This window comes from Chenopodium quinoa, unplaced genomic scaffold, assembly GCF_001683475.1.
Source record: "Chenopodium quinoa cultivar QQ74 unplaced genomic scaffold, ASM168347v1, whole genome shotgun sequence".
NCBI classification, from domain to species: domain Eukaryota; kingdom Viridiplantae; phylum Streptophyta; class Magnoliopsida; order Caryophyllales; family Amaranthaceae; genus Chenopodium; species Chenopodium quinoa.
This window is the reverse complement of record NW_018743616.1, coordinates 3004489-3018279: the sequence shown is the minus strand read 5'-3', so window position 1 is coordinate 3018279 and position 13791 is coordinate 3004489. Positions and strand designations below refer to the sequence as shown.

The window sequence follows — 13791 nt, the reverse complement described above, 5'->3', positions numbered from 1 at the left end:
CAACCCCGAAACCTACGCTAAACATCTCGAAACCCAAAAAATCGGCCATGGGATGGGGTTTTTTGGCGGTTTTTCGACAAGGTGGGTGGATTTTTTCTGAAATTCGAGGGGTTTGGGTGTTCGATTGGGTGGTCGAAAGTCATGGAGGAGAAAAGGAAGGGAAGAGGAAAGGGGATTTCAGGTGGGTTTCGGGTAGGGGTTTCAAGGGCGGTCGGAAAACGGAGGGGAAGGAGGGTTGCTGGAAATGGAGGGGATGGGGGTCTGTCAGGAATGGAGGGGATGGTGGCTGGCTGGCAGCCATTAATGGAGGTGGAGGGGGAGGGGGAGGGGCTGATGAAGGGGAAGGAGGAAATAAAAAAAAAATTAATGTTTTGTTTTTTTCTTTTTTTAAAAAAAAAATTTGCTTCAGTAAAAAAAAAAAAAAAAAAAAAAAAAAAAAAAAAAAAAAAAAAAAAAAAAAAATTGGACCACTTATGTGGCGACATGTGTCCAGCAACCTACAATAGAAGGTTGTTGACTTTTGTTGACCGGTTTGGGCATGAAGAATGATAGGCCACCTTAAAGTTCGGATTATTGAGGAATAATCCAAACTTGAGATTAATGAAACTAAATTGGTAAAAGTTGGGATTAAAAAACGGTATTAATCCTAAAAAAAAAAATCAAAAACCTTGAAAATTAAAATCAGCTCTAATCCCAGCCACCTAACCCACCACCACCCACAGCCCTGTCTTCATCCCGCCACCCCTGCCGCACCCTAACCCCCCTCCCCACGCCGGCGACTCCCTCCCCCCTAAACCATCAAACCACCATCGCTAAACACCCTGAAATCTAAAAATAAACCGCTTCCCTCATCGTATAAACCCCCCAGCCGTCTTCTCCGACCCAAATCAACCCACTACTTGCAGCCCCCACTCGCTTCCCCTGTTCCCCAAACTCACCAACAACAGCCCCACATCAACCTACAGCCGCCCAAAACCACCGGCAGCCCAGCAACACAGCAATTGCGCCTAAGTCACCACAAGATGTGCCAACCATCATAACTTCGCACAACAATATCACCTATCCGCCACCAAATTGCTCCAATCCACCATCAATTATATCAATTTGGCAGTTAAATACAACAATTCTGGCCTCCAATCGAAGCAACAACTTCAAATTGTGCTCCAATTTGAATACCCAAACGGTGCGCCGTGGTCTCGAGACGGTCTGGATGGGTTTTTTAATTTGGCGGTTTTTCGATAAGGTGGGAGGGTTTTTTCTGGAATTCGAGGGGTTTGGGTGTTTGATTGGGTGGTTGGAAGTCATGGAGGAGAAAGGGAAGGGAAGAGGAAAGGGGATTTCAAGTGGGTTTCGGGTAGGGGTTTCAAGGGGAAGTGGAAGGGCGACCGGAAACGGAGGGGAAAGAGGGTTGCTGGAAATGGAGGGGATAGGGGGGACTGCCGGAAATGGAGGGGATGGTGGCTGCCATAAATAGAGGTGAAGGGGGAAATTAAAATAAAAAAAATTAATTTTTTTTATTTAAAATATAATGAAAAAATAAAAGGAAATTTTTTTTTTGTTTTTTTCTTTTTTAATTTTAAAAAAAAATTTGGTTCTGTAAAAAAAAAAATTAGACCACTCACGTGGTGACACGTGTCCAGCAACCTACAATAGAAGGTTGTTGACTTTTGTTGACTGGTTTGGGTATGAAGAACGATAGGCCACCTTAAAGTTGGGATTATTGAGGAATAATCCAAAGTTGGGATTAATAAAAATAAATTGGTGACAGTTGGGATTAAAAAACAGTATTAATCCAATTTATAACTAGTTTTGTGTCGGATTGTTTATTGAATTTTAAAATAAATCTTTTTATTTAAAATATATACTATGTACTATGTTGTTTGAATTTTTCACTTATGGATTAATAATCACTTGATAATCATACTTGTCTGTTTATGGGTATTTTATGGTTTAATAATCACTTAACAATCTAAAAAAATTAGAAGTAATAATATACAACTAAAAGAACGGTTGTCTAAAGCTGTGATCTCTTTTCATTTTCTCTGAACATCTAATAAAAGTCTGGCTGCATGTTAAAACTTAAGAGAATGGTTATATATAATAACAGATCTCTTTGATTTTTTAATTTTTTTCCTTTTGTAAGATCCGCCATTTTGTATAAAATTATTGGTATTTTATTGAAAATAAAATTCTAAATCAAAGATTGAATAAAACTCTGAAGTAACTTTTTTATCGTACAAAATCTATTCAAATTTTATTGAGAATAAAACTCTAAAATAACTTTTTTAAACCTATTCTACAAAAAATGTATTCAAATAAATCCTACGTATCATATTAATAATTAATTGTCGCCTACGTGGCGCGACAATTGGCGAGACGTTGGAACGCCAAGCGTCAATGTCTCGTTTATATATTAGTTATCAGTACGTGCCCCAAGCGTTGCCCTGAATACCCATTTTAAAGAGTGTACTTATTTGTGGGCATGTTTTGTATAATTATTATAATTATAAGGATTAATACCATTTTTTAATCCCAACTTTGACCAATTTTTTTTTATTAATCGCAACTTTGGATTATTCCTCAATAATCCCAACTTTGATATGGCCTATCATTCCTCATACCCAACCGGTTTCTTAACCTGTTGTACCAAGTCACTTGATGACAGGCTTAAGTCATATCACCTAATCAAAAGTAATTCTTAAGTCCTCTAACTAAAGTAGATAGGGAAGTAGGGTCGAATCCACAGGGAAACAAGGTTCTTCTATTCCTAATTAATAATTATAGTCTAACTATCAAGTAACCAGATTGTTTTTGGAGGAAATAATCTAATAATGAATTAAGCAAATAAACTAGGAGAATAATCAATAATAAAAAGCTCTAGGGTATAGGTTCACCAATAAATAATACTCCAGGGTAAAACATACGATCAATTATCAATGCATAAATTAATCAGATTATAAAGGGCTGTCGCTACGTATTATAATCACATAATTAATCTACTGGTATTAAATCTCATCTCTCGAATCTCGACCTAACCATTAATAGATTAACATGCCTATTGAAACTAAGCCTAAATATCAATTCTCATCTCTCGAATCTCGAATCAATATTGTATAACTCATACAATTAAACCAGGCCTAATCTAATTGCATAGCATTAAATCAATCAATAGAAAATTAACCAATCATCAATAATCAACAATAATAAATTACCCCTTCGTATTATTCATGGATCCCCAAGAACCCAAGAATTAAACTACTCGTGCATAATTAAAACTAAACTAGACGAAGCAATTAATGAAAGCATAATTAAATCAAAACAACTAAATTATTGAAAGTAAAGAGGGAAGAAATCGTTACCAAAATTAAAGAAAATAATGAATTGCATAAATCAAGAGTGTGTAGAGAGATAAAGTGTGGAGAGAGAAAGTAAGAGGGAGAGAGAAAGGGAGAAAGAAAGAAAAGTCGTCCGTGTCAAAGACGCCCCTAAACTCACTTCACAAAAGCGTATTTATACTAAACTAATAAACTAAATCAAAGAAAAAGTCAAAACAAAATAAAAATCCTAACGTAAACACGCGCCCGGTCGGGCGAGGCATCGCCCGGCCGGGCACGCCTTTTTCACACTTAAAGCCTTGCTCGCGCCCGGTCGGGCGTGCATCCGGGCGAACCTTCGCCCTATGGTCTTCTCCTCTCGCCCGGCCGGGCACGCCTCAAGGCGAGGGCACTGCCCGGTCGGGCGGATGCTTGGGCAGGCCTTTTCTTCTTCTTTTCAATTGGGCTTCACACTTCTTGGCCCAAAACTAAACTTCTTCATAGGTCCAACTTGCCCGAGCTCCTATTCACTTCATCGAGCCCTTAATCACCGAATTGATTCCTCAAATACGGTCCTGGGCTTCGGAATACGATCATAGAAATGCGTCTCATCTCCAATGCTCGCGGTGGCTCCACTAAGTGCCGGAAAATGTTCCAAATCTGCAGTTTCCTGTAGAATAATTGCACAACTACGAAAACACTAGAAAACGCATATTAGTAATAAAATTGGCTCTAAAGAGCCAAAAATACTCCTAACTATGATCACGGGACGGGGATAAAATACTATATATAATGAATACATCACTTGACACATGTCAAGTCCTGATTGGTCCAAAAATTTTAAAAAAATAAATAAAAAAACAAAAAAAAAACAAAAATCACAAAAACCAGCCAGCCACCTCCATCCCACCGCAGCCCCACCACCTCCTCCTTAGCCCCCACTGGAATCCACCATCTCCCTCCCCAATCCCACCGAAAACCACCAAATTCCCCCGAAATCACTTGCAGCTTCACTCCCTTCCCCCAAAACCACCCGCAGCCTCATTCTCTTCCCCCAAAACCACTCACAGCCCCCACCTTCTTCTCTTGAAACCACCATTTTCACCCCTAACTTCTCCCGAAACCATTGAAACTCCAGCCCCCTTCGCCAGAACCCATTTCCCTCGGAACACTCGAATCCACCAAAACCACCAACGATTAGTGGATCTAGGCGGAAAAGAAGATAAGGAGGGAGGTTGGGGTGGTTTTGCGAGCGGGCAAGCAAGTGGGAGGGTGGTGGTTTCGCGGATGGTAAGGGGTTGGTTTGAGGCGATTTCGGGGGTGGGGGGAAGGGAAGGGGTAGTTTCGGGGGTGGGGCTAGGGAAGGTGGTTGTTTTCGTCGGAGTGGAAGGGGAAAGGGGAGGTTTCTGGCGAGGTGGCGGCGGATTCCGGCTGGGCTAGGGGGATTGGGTGGTTGGTAGGGAGGAGAGTTTTTTTTTTCTTCAGTTTTTTAATTTTTAATTTTATTTTTTTTGTTTTTTCTTAGTTTATTTTATTTTATTTATTTATTTTAATTTTTTGAAGCAATTAACATGTGACACGTGTCAAATAATTTTTTTTAAATTTTTTTTTAACCCTTTCATCAGGTTATCGGTTTTTTGGATTGAAGAATGATAGACCACCTTAAAGTTGGGATTATTGAGGAATAAATTGGTCAAAGTTGGGATTAAAAAATGGTATTAATCCTAATTATAATTATCATAATAACAATAATAAAAATTATTATTATTAGTATTTATATTTTCTTGGATTAATACAGTTTTTTAATCCCAACTTTGCCCAATTTACTTTCATTAATCCCAACTTTTGATTATTCTGCAATAATCCCAACTTTAGGGTGCCTTTTCTTTCTTCAATCCCAAAGACCGGCAACCCGCTGAAAAGGTTAATTTTGTTTTAATTTTTCCAATATGCCATGTGTTGAACATTTATTGGTCCAAAAAATGAAAACCAAAAAAATAAAAAAATTCAACAAATCACCCCCTCCCTTTACTAGCCCCACCGTGAACCTCCCCCATCTCCTCCTCCTCACTCCCCAGCCCAACCGAAAACCACCACCTTCACCTAAAACTAGCCTGACCTGCGAACCCGCCCCCACCCTCACACCGGAATTCCTACCCCACTCTGAAACCCACCGAGCCACCTCTATAACCACACCCCACCCAGCCACCTCTGAAACTACACCCCACCATGAAATCTCACCTAGCCACCCCTAAAACACCACCCTTACACCGAAAACCCCACTACCACTTCGAAACACAAACGCTGCCGTAAAACCACACCCAGCCACACTAAAGCCCGCGTTGGATCGAAACCATACCCCCTAAAACCAGACCAGCCACATCGAAACCCGTGCTAGATCGAAACCCCATTCAACCCCTAAACCCATTGAAACCCAGGCTAACTAAAAGGGAAAGAGGTGGGGGTGTTGTTCGGCGAAGAAAGGGTGGGGGTAGCTTTGGTCCGCTGGGGTGGGGCTACTCCGGTATGAAAAGGGCTAAGCAGGGGAAGGGGGTTGATTTGGGGGTCGGGAAAGGGAGAAGGGGAATGTGGATTGGAGGTGTCCGTTTAGGAGTGGTTTCAGTCCAGCAGTGGTGGCGATGTGGGACGCCATTTAGGGAAGGGTGGCGCAAGGGTAGGGAATGGGTGGTCGTTCAGGGGGAGGGGGCCGAGCTGGGGTTTGGAGATTTTTTAACTTTTTTTTTTGTTTTTTTTAATTTATTTTTGGACCACTCACATATCGACACGTGTCTAGTAACCTACAATAATAGGTTGTTGACTTTTGTTGACCGGTTTGGGTATGAAGAAAGATAGACCACCTTAAAGTTGGGATTATTGAGGAATAATCCAAAGTTGGGATTAATGAAAATAAATTGGTGAAAGTTAGGGATTGAAAAACAATATTAATCCTATTTTTTTTAAATGTTAGATACAAAAAGAGATAAAAAATACTACCTATTATTCTTTTTTTACGTTTGTTATTATTTTCTGTTTTTGTAAGTTGCACTATATTCACTTGGTCTACTTCGACCAATGTTTATGAATTATACATAAAAAAAAATATAATTAAGATATTGCTTATCAAAGTCCTATGTCGACATAGGGCTAAATTTCAATGGGACACTAAAATAATAGAGGGAGTATAATTTTGTGAAAAGAAGAGTGCGTCGGTAAAAAAAATAATAAAATAAATAAAAAGTAATTATTTTTTTAACACGTAAAATCAATGGATTATATTATTGGTTTAATTGGACCATTTGTAATACATGGCTGGTAAATGGGATACGAAGGCTTTGTAAACCCCGTAAAGTTTTAAGACCTAGCTAACATTGATCTGAATTTACTTCAAGATTTTTCCTTGTATTGTACAGTTTTTGTTGTGGCCTAATTTTAGTAGTTTTTGACTTCTTTAATTTCATTAACAAAATCACAAACATACACAAAAATATTACAACCGAATATGAAGAATACCTGATTCAAAAGCTTTAATGGTAAATCAATGGTAGACTAAAAAAAATTAATGATACATGGCCATATTTATAATTATAATTACGTGGTTATTTGTATAGGAGTAAAATTCTATTATTGTTACTTGGATATTCATATTAATTATAATATGTGGTGTGTTGGTATAAGTAAAATTCTATTGTCAATAAAAAAATAAATTTTTTTCAAAAGAATTATAAATTATTTTATGTATACTTTTTTTTTATCCTAAACAAATCTATCTAATATAATCTGGCATCTAATCTAATGTGCCATGTTGTTATAAGTAAAATTCCATTGTCAATAAAAAGATTAAGTTTTTTCAAAAGAATTATAAATTATTTTATGTATACTGTTTTTTATCCTAAGCAAAAACTATCCAATCTAATCTAACGTGGCATCTAATCTAATCACAATTTATCTATTTATTGCCTGCGTGGCTCGACACTTGGCGAAAAACTGGAATGCCAAGTGTCGCTGTCTCGTGACCTGGCTGCGAGACCGGCTTTATTTATTAGTGATATGATTGGCAAAAAACTGGAATGCCAAGTGTCACTGTCTTGTGACCTAGCTGCGAGACCGGCTTTATTAATTAGTGATATGATATGATTTTGTGTCGGTCAGTGTATAACATATAAACAAATAAAAATTACGTACATACATGTTTAGAGAGCCACGAGGGCGAGGGTAAAAATCGATTTCATGATCTCTCGGAATTGGAAGGAAAGCTCTAACCACGAGCTATCCCTTACTCTCACTAAGCAGCAATATATCATTACACAATACTCATTAGAGTCCTGTGCATATTTACAATACTCATTAGATTAGTGTGCATATTTTCACAATTAGTACGGAGGGCATTATATATTTATTGGTTGCATATATAATTTTTTCAACTTGAAATTTTGCACAATTTTCATTTAATATTGTAATAAAGTACTTCATTTAATACTCATTAGAGCCTGCTCTTGCGGGCATTGATGCTATAATTACTGAGGATATGAATGTGAAGATGTGTGAAAAACGAACTAGTGACGAGATTAAATTTGCTCTTTTCCAGATGCATTCAAACAAGGCCTCTGGGCCCGATGGTTGCACGCTATATTCTATTAGAAATTTTGGCATATTATAGGGTATGATATTTGTTGCTTTGTGAAGAGTTGGTGGCGGGGCGAATTGTCGTTGGATGAGATTAACAAGACTTGTGTGGTTCTAATTCTGAAATGTGAAGACCCTAAACGTGTTTCAGAATTTAGACCCATAAATTATTGTAATGTGGTATATAAAATTATCTCGAAAGTACTCTCTAATAAAATGAAACCTTTCCTTGATAAAATCATCACCATTAACCAAAGTGCTTTTATCCCGAAAAGGTTAATTACTGATAATGCCTTAATTGCTTTTGAGATTTTTCATGCCATGAAGAGAGGTGGGGACTGAGGAGGGTAAGGATGAGACTATAGCTCTGAAACTAGATATGAGCAAGGCTTATGACGGAGTTGAATGGGGCTTTCTAGAAAGAGATATGTTTAAAATGGGGTTCTGTGATGGTTGGGTTCAGAGGATTCTGGACTATCTCTCAAGTGTCTCGTTTGCTTTTAAAATAAATGGGAAAATTTCTAGTTCTGTTGTTCTTTCCAGGGGACTTCGACAGGGTGATCTAATATCCCCTTATTTATTTCTCATTGTTGCAGGTGCGTTCTCATCTATGTTATCGAAAGCTGCAAATGATAGATTGATCCACAGGGCAAGAGTTTGCAGGGAAGATCGCAAGGTTTCTCATTTATTTTTTGCCGATGACAACCTACTTTTTGCTAAGGCTACTGTTAGTGAGTGCTCGGTGATAACTAACATTATCAACAAGTATGAGAGTAATAAGTCCCTTGGCATGAAGTCGATCAAAAGGGGTGTCGTAGCTCATCTTAATAGGGGTGAACTCTCTTCTAAATTGCTTTCTTTGCCCTTGATTATTCAGGCTAGGACATCATTTAGATTAAAGGTACTAACATTGTTACTAGAGTGAGTGTTTTTGGAAGAAGAAGGATTGTCGTTCTTCTTTCCTTTCCAGCCACTGTTGTTACTATTGTTAGCAGCTTTCTATTATGCAAGATTGTCCTCAATTTCAATGCCTATGTTATAGACAGCTTTAAAAGTGTTTAAATCGCATTGATAATTAATAGGTTCTTTTGGTATTCCTTCTCACTTGGAACTTCAATCTTCCTAGCGGAAGTTTCCTTCCACCTATTGTAAAAAGAAGATCTTCATTCTCTTTTTGTTTAAGAATTTCAAGTTCCCTATGATCAGTTTCTACTTGAATATTACATTTGTGTCTATCAATGAAAGCATGTGTAATAGAATCCCAAGTGCGATCTTCTCAGTGCCTATGGAAAAGAACCATTGTTGACCTACTGGTTCAAGAGAAAGCGGGAAAAGCGAGGGGAAAACTTTCTTATCAATCCCCTTGATCTCCATGATTGTCTCAAAGGCCCTCAAGTGGAAGTAAGGGTTGTCAGTAGCTTTAAATTTAGGAATGTCATTGGCAGAGAAAATCTGCGGAAGAAGTTCCTTATCCACTGAGACTCCCTTAGAGCTTATTCCAAAGTACTTGTAGTCATTGGAGATTTGACTCAAGCTATCCTCCATGCGCTTGATGGTTTCAATGCTTACTTGCTTGTTAGGATCTTTGACTTGAGTGGTGAGTCCCTTGAGCATTTCAGCAAGTTCATTCACAGTTTCTTGAAGTTTCTCGAAATCTTCTTGACTGGCCAATATTACGAACTTTCTTCTTTGTCGAATCGGTTTATCAAAGAGTAGTAATTGAATGAAAGTGTTGTCCTTGATTAAACACCCTTCTCTCCTTGACTAAGTGTTGTAAAATTAAACCATTGACTCTTTTAATGACTTGACTCAAATTGACTCGTATTTTTATTGGGTAGGAAAAGTAAAAAAACGGGTGCATACTTTGGGAATCAAATTATGGGGATCAAATCAAGTTTTTAAGCAACATGGTTTATGTTGGGAGGATAATATCCGACTTACCCCCCTATAAAAATGACGGAAAAACGTACACAAGACTCTAGACATGGTCATGGTGAAAAGATAAAGTGTGTACTTTGACTCGTGAGTGAAAGTGACATGTTCAAGACTCGTGTGATGACCATGGGACTAAATATGTGATTAGACTCAAGCAAATACAAAGTTAAGATCTTGTTTGTACATTAAATCGGTTAATTATGGAAATTAGAATCGATATGAAGACTCGGAAAGGAAAAAACTGAACCATCGCATGGCGATGGCACTGTCGCGGAACGTTAGTTCTGTCGCGGCGCAACAAGGTTGCCGCGACGCGATAAACCTGGCGTTCTGCGGCACAAACCAAATTTTCGCACCAAATAGTGGAACGTCAATCTAATTTGTTTTCGATGGTCCTTTCAAAGGTTTAAGTCTATAGTCTTACTAAGTCAAGTACGTTTAGACTTCATAAGTTCAAATTAATTAACCAATTAATTAAGCAAAGTCCTTTTTTAGTCCTTGGTTAGTTCGTTAAGACTTTATTTACAAACAAAACGAGTCAACAAAAAGGGTTAGTTTAATCACAAGTAAGGTATGCACAAGTAATAGATGCACAAGTAGTCAAATAGTCACAATATGATGTAATGAGTTTGCAACCTAACCATGGCTCTAGTTCTCTAAAGGTCAAGAATTATGGTGTCCAAGAGGGTCCATGGTTATGAGTCCGGATGCATCGTGCGGAAGCCTTACCTTTGGAAGGGTTGGCACGATGGATGGGACCCCGTAAGTTAGACTTGCTTCCATGGTTTGGTGAATTCACAAACTAGGATGCACCCATTGTTGCACGGAGCGTTCATTAAGGTGGATGGAGCGTGAATTCCCAGGGGCTAAGACCATATGTAGAACACATATGGGTTCAGAAAAGTCGGAAAAACTCAATCAGGAAGTAGAATCGTCGAGCAGTATTAGAATTGGTTAAAATAAGAGGACGGACTCCTGGCGCATTGTCGCGAGAACTTGGCGAGGGAAAACAGAGGTTGTCGCACAGCGACAACTCTATCGCGTCGTGATAAAGTTGTCGTTTGGTGACAAACTCTGTCGTCTCGCGACAGTTCCAACGCGTCGCGATAGTTTTCTATGTTCTACGTTTTTTCCGATTTTCGTAGTATCTTTTCGGTTCTAGTTGTGAAAGATATTTTTAGCTTTTCCTACGTGTAAAAATCCTATGTTTTTGACCATTACGGATGGTCTTTTCAATGCGGACCTTTTTATGCTTATGCCACAATGTTAACCAAAATTACACACATGAATATCTAGAATCTTTCAAATCTCATCCACTCATTCTAAATCAATTGCCAAAATAAATTTTAGGAATCAAAATCAGAAATCCTCCCAAGCGGAGTCGCAAAAAAACTCTAGGGAATTTTTCAAACTTAACTTTGAGCCCTACTGTGATCATGGTACGAATCCAACCTAAAAGAGATTGAACCCGCCCTAAATCGACCTCTACTTAATTCTTATGATATTCATGTGCGTTTTGTGATAAACATACATACAACAAGTTAGCCCTGAACCTGTTTAATTTATGTTGGCTGATTATTAATGCACAAATAAATCTATTATTAGTGATCACTTATATTAAAATCATATTTTCCTAAAACAAATTATCAATTATCTTATTAGGCGTGATTTCAAGTACAAATTCCCTTTAAATCTGCAAGAAGGGGCGTGGTCAAGTAATGACAATATGTCATGAATATCAAGAAACATATAATTATTGACACAACAATCATTATCATAATCAAAACATCACAATCAATATGATCATAATCTCATCAAAACATGATTAATAGCAAGATCCTAGGCATGATACTAAATGGATTAATAACAAACCATAGCATGTCACTAATAAAAATCATAATCAAAGCATTAGCCTAAACATGATACTAGAAACATGATATCAGAAATATTAGTTAACATCCTAAACATGATACTAGGAATCAAAATCAAAATCCTAACATGATACTAGGAATTAAAATAATATTCTAACCATGCTTTTTATATCAAAAGAATAATGAAGAAATCGAATTACTTACTTTGATGCCTCGTACCTCTTTCTATCAAAACAATACACACGTTAGTAACTCCAAGAATGATTAAATCAAATGAACCAAATAAATCAAACAAGAATTGAAATATAGATTTGGGACCAAACCCTCAAAACTATCAACCTTTCAAGTCGAGGTCGAAGGCAACTTCGAGGTTGGCTTGGAGTATTCAAGGCTCGTGAAGGAGGTATGGTGTTTGATTAGGAAAAAGTATCAAAGGATGTGTGTTAGGACGTGTTTAGGATAAGGTTAAGAAAAGAATCATGACAGAGAGGGAAATTATTAGAGAAAGGATTAGATGATGATTGTTGGTGATTCAAAACGGAGTGAAATTACCTCTATTTATAACGAAAAAGAGGGTCGAAACAATCAGAAAATTAAAGAGTCAGAATACGACTTGGAGTAAAACAGATTCCATCGCGGCGCGACAGTCTTGTCATGGCGCGATGGTGCTGTCGCTGAGCGATGGTTTTTGAAAGATTGAATCCGTACGGAATTCTATTCCCAATCAGATTGGGTTAACCGAATATCCGTACGTATCCTATTTTGGCCGGGATTAGGATCATTGAAAAACAGATGTTTTATTCAATATCAAATTCTTAAATCTTATCTTTCGGGGAAAGGATAAATTAGAACCTTTTAGAGGATTCTAGAAGCTCGTAATAAATCCTAATTGGTTTAGGATTGGGATTAAGGCATTGGACCCTCCTCATGATCATTGGGTCGTAGGTAAGATGGACCTAGGTCCGGTTTGGGCTTAGTTTAGTATTTTGGCCATAACTTATTCGTTATAAATCGGATTTGGGCTTATAATGTATCGTTGAAAAGCTCTTTTCAAGCCCCATTTAACTACACAATAAATGGACCAGGATTATGGACCAAAGTAGATTGGTTTGTACATTTTTATAAAGAGGACACGAAATGAGTGATTTTGGGTTTAAAGACACGAAATAAATGATTTAGGCAAAAAACATTTTAGGAAAGGTTAGAAATGGTCAAGGCTAAAGGGAGCATCACGAGACTCTTTAACTCTTCACCAAACTCGATAATCAAAGACGTGAAAGGTATTCATCACTGGGTTTGGTTTTTGGGGAGATACAATCAGGTGCCTACACTATGGCAAATAGAATAATTTCACTTTAGATAACCACTATGACAAATATGATAGATTTAATGATGTGTGGGTCTGTGTATCACTATGGCAAACAAAATAATTTCACTTTTGGTACATAAAACAATAACCAATCATATCATTAAGTTATTAAAAAGGTTCTACAAATTCAAAAGAAGGTAGTTAAGACTGCCTTACAATAATTGACATGAATTAGAGCAAAGTACACATAACCAATCAATTTCAAACAATGGTAAAACCAAAAATACAAAAAGATTGCCTACTATTTTACCGTTTGTTTACATACTCTTTACTGGTTATGTTTGGCAGTCTCACTGTCACCTTTTTTTATGTGTGTTTGTTGTCTTTAGTCTGCATCCACTTCCATGCCTTGATCCACTTCAAGTCCTTCCCCTGTTGGTATGAATGAAGTGTTGAGGTATTCAACAACTTGTTGAACTAATTCCTTGTCCACCTCCAGTTGTTCTGGAAACAAACCTAGCCTGTCTAGCCTTTTCTTCCCTTTGTGTGGTGGGGTAAAATTATTTCCACCTAGATGACTGAGAAATCCTATCATGCAACTTTGTAGTGTTATGTACTTGTTTAGTACTGGATTGAACAAGTCTTAAGCCTCTTTCACTTTCTCTATGAGTTCCTCCAAATTCTTAGGGAATGACTGGTATTGTATGGACTGAATCACATTGAACAAGCCAAGATCTAG

At 37.6% G+C, this 13791-nt stretch overlaps 1 protein-coding gene across 1 annotated transcript; it reads left to right on the top strand.

Moving 5' to 3' along the window:
• The first annotated feature begins 8373 nt into the window (after nucleotides 1–8373).
• On the top strand, nucleotides 8374–9416 carry LOC110682919. Its single transcript, XM_021859270.1, has 2 exons — nucleotides 8374–8838; nucleotides 9195–9416. Exons 1-2 carry the CDS (start codon nucleotides 8374–8376, stop codon nucleotides 9414–9416), a joined length of 687 nt encoding a protein of 228 aa, XP_021714962.1.
• Nucleotides 9417–13791: the final 4375 nt, after the last annotated feature.

Bases quoted from the DNA above. Each gene is read 5' to 3' on its own strand.
- LOC110682919 (XM_021859270.1), top strand. From the start codon at position 8,374: ATGGGGTTCTGTGATGGTTGGGTTCAGAGGATTCTGGACTATCTCTCA. The intron at 8,839-9,194 runs GTACTAACATTG...CATGTGTAATAG, and splicing joins GGACATCATTTAGATTAAAG to AATCCCAAGTGCGATCTTCT.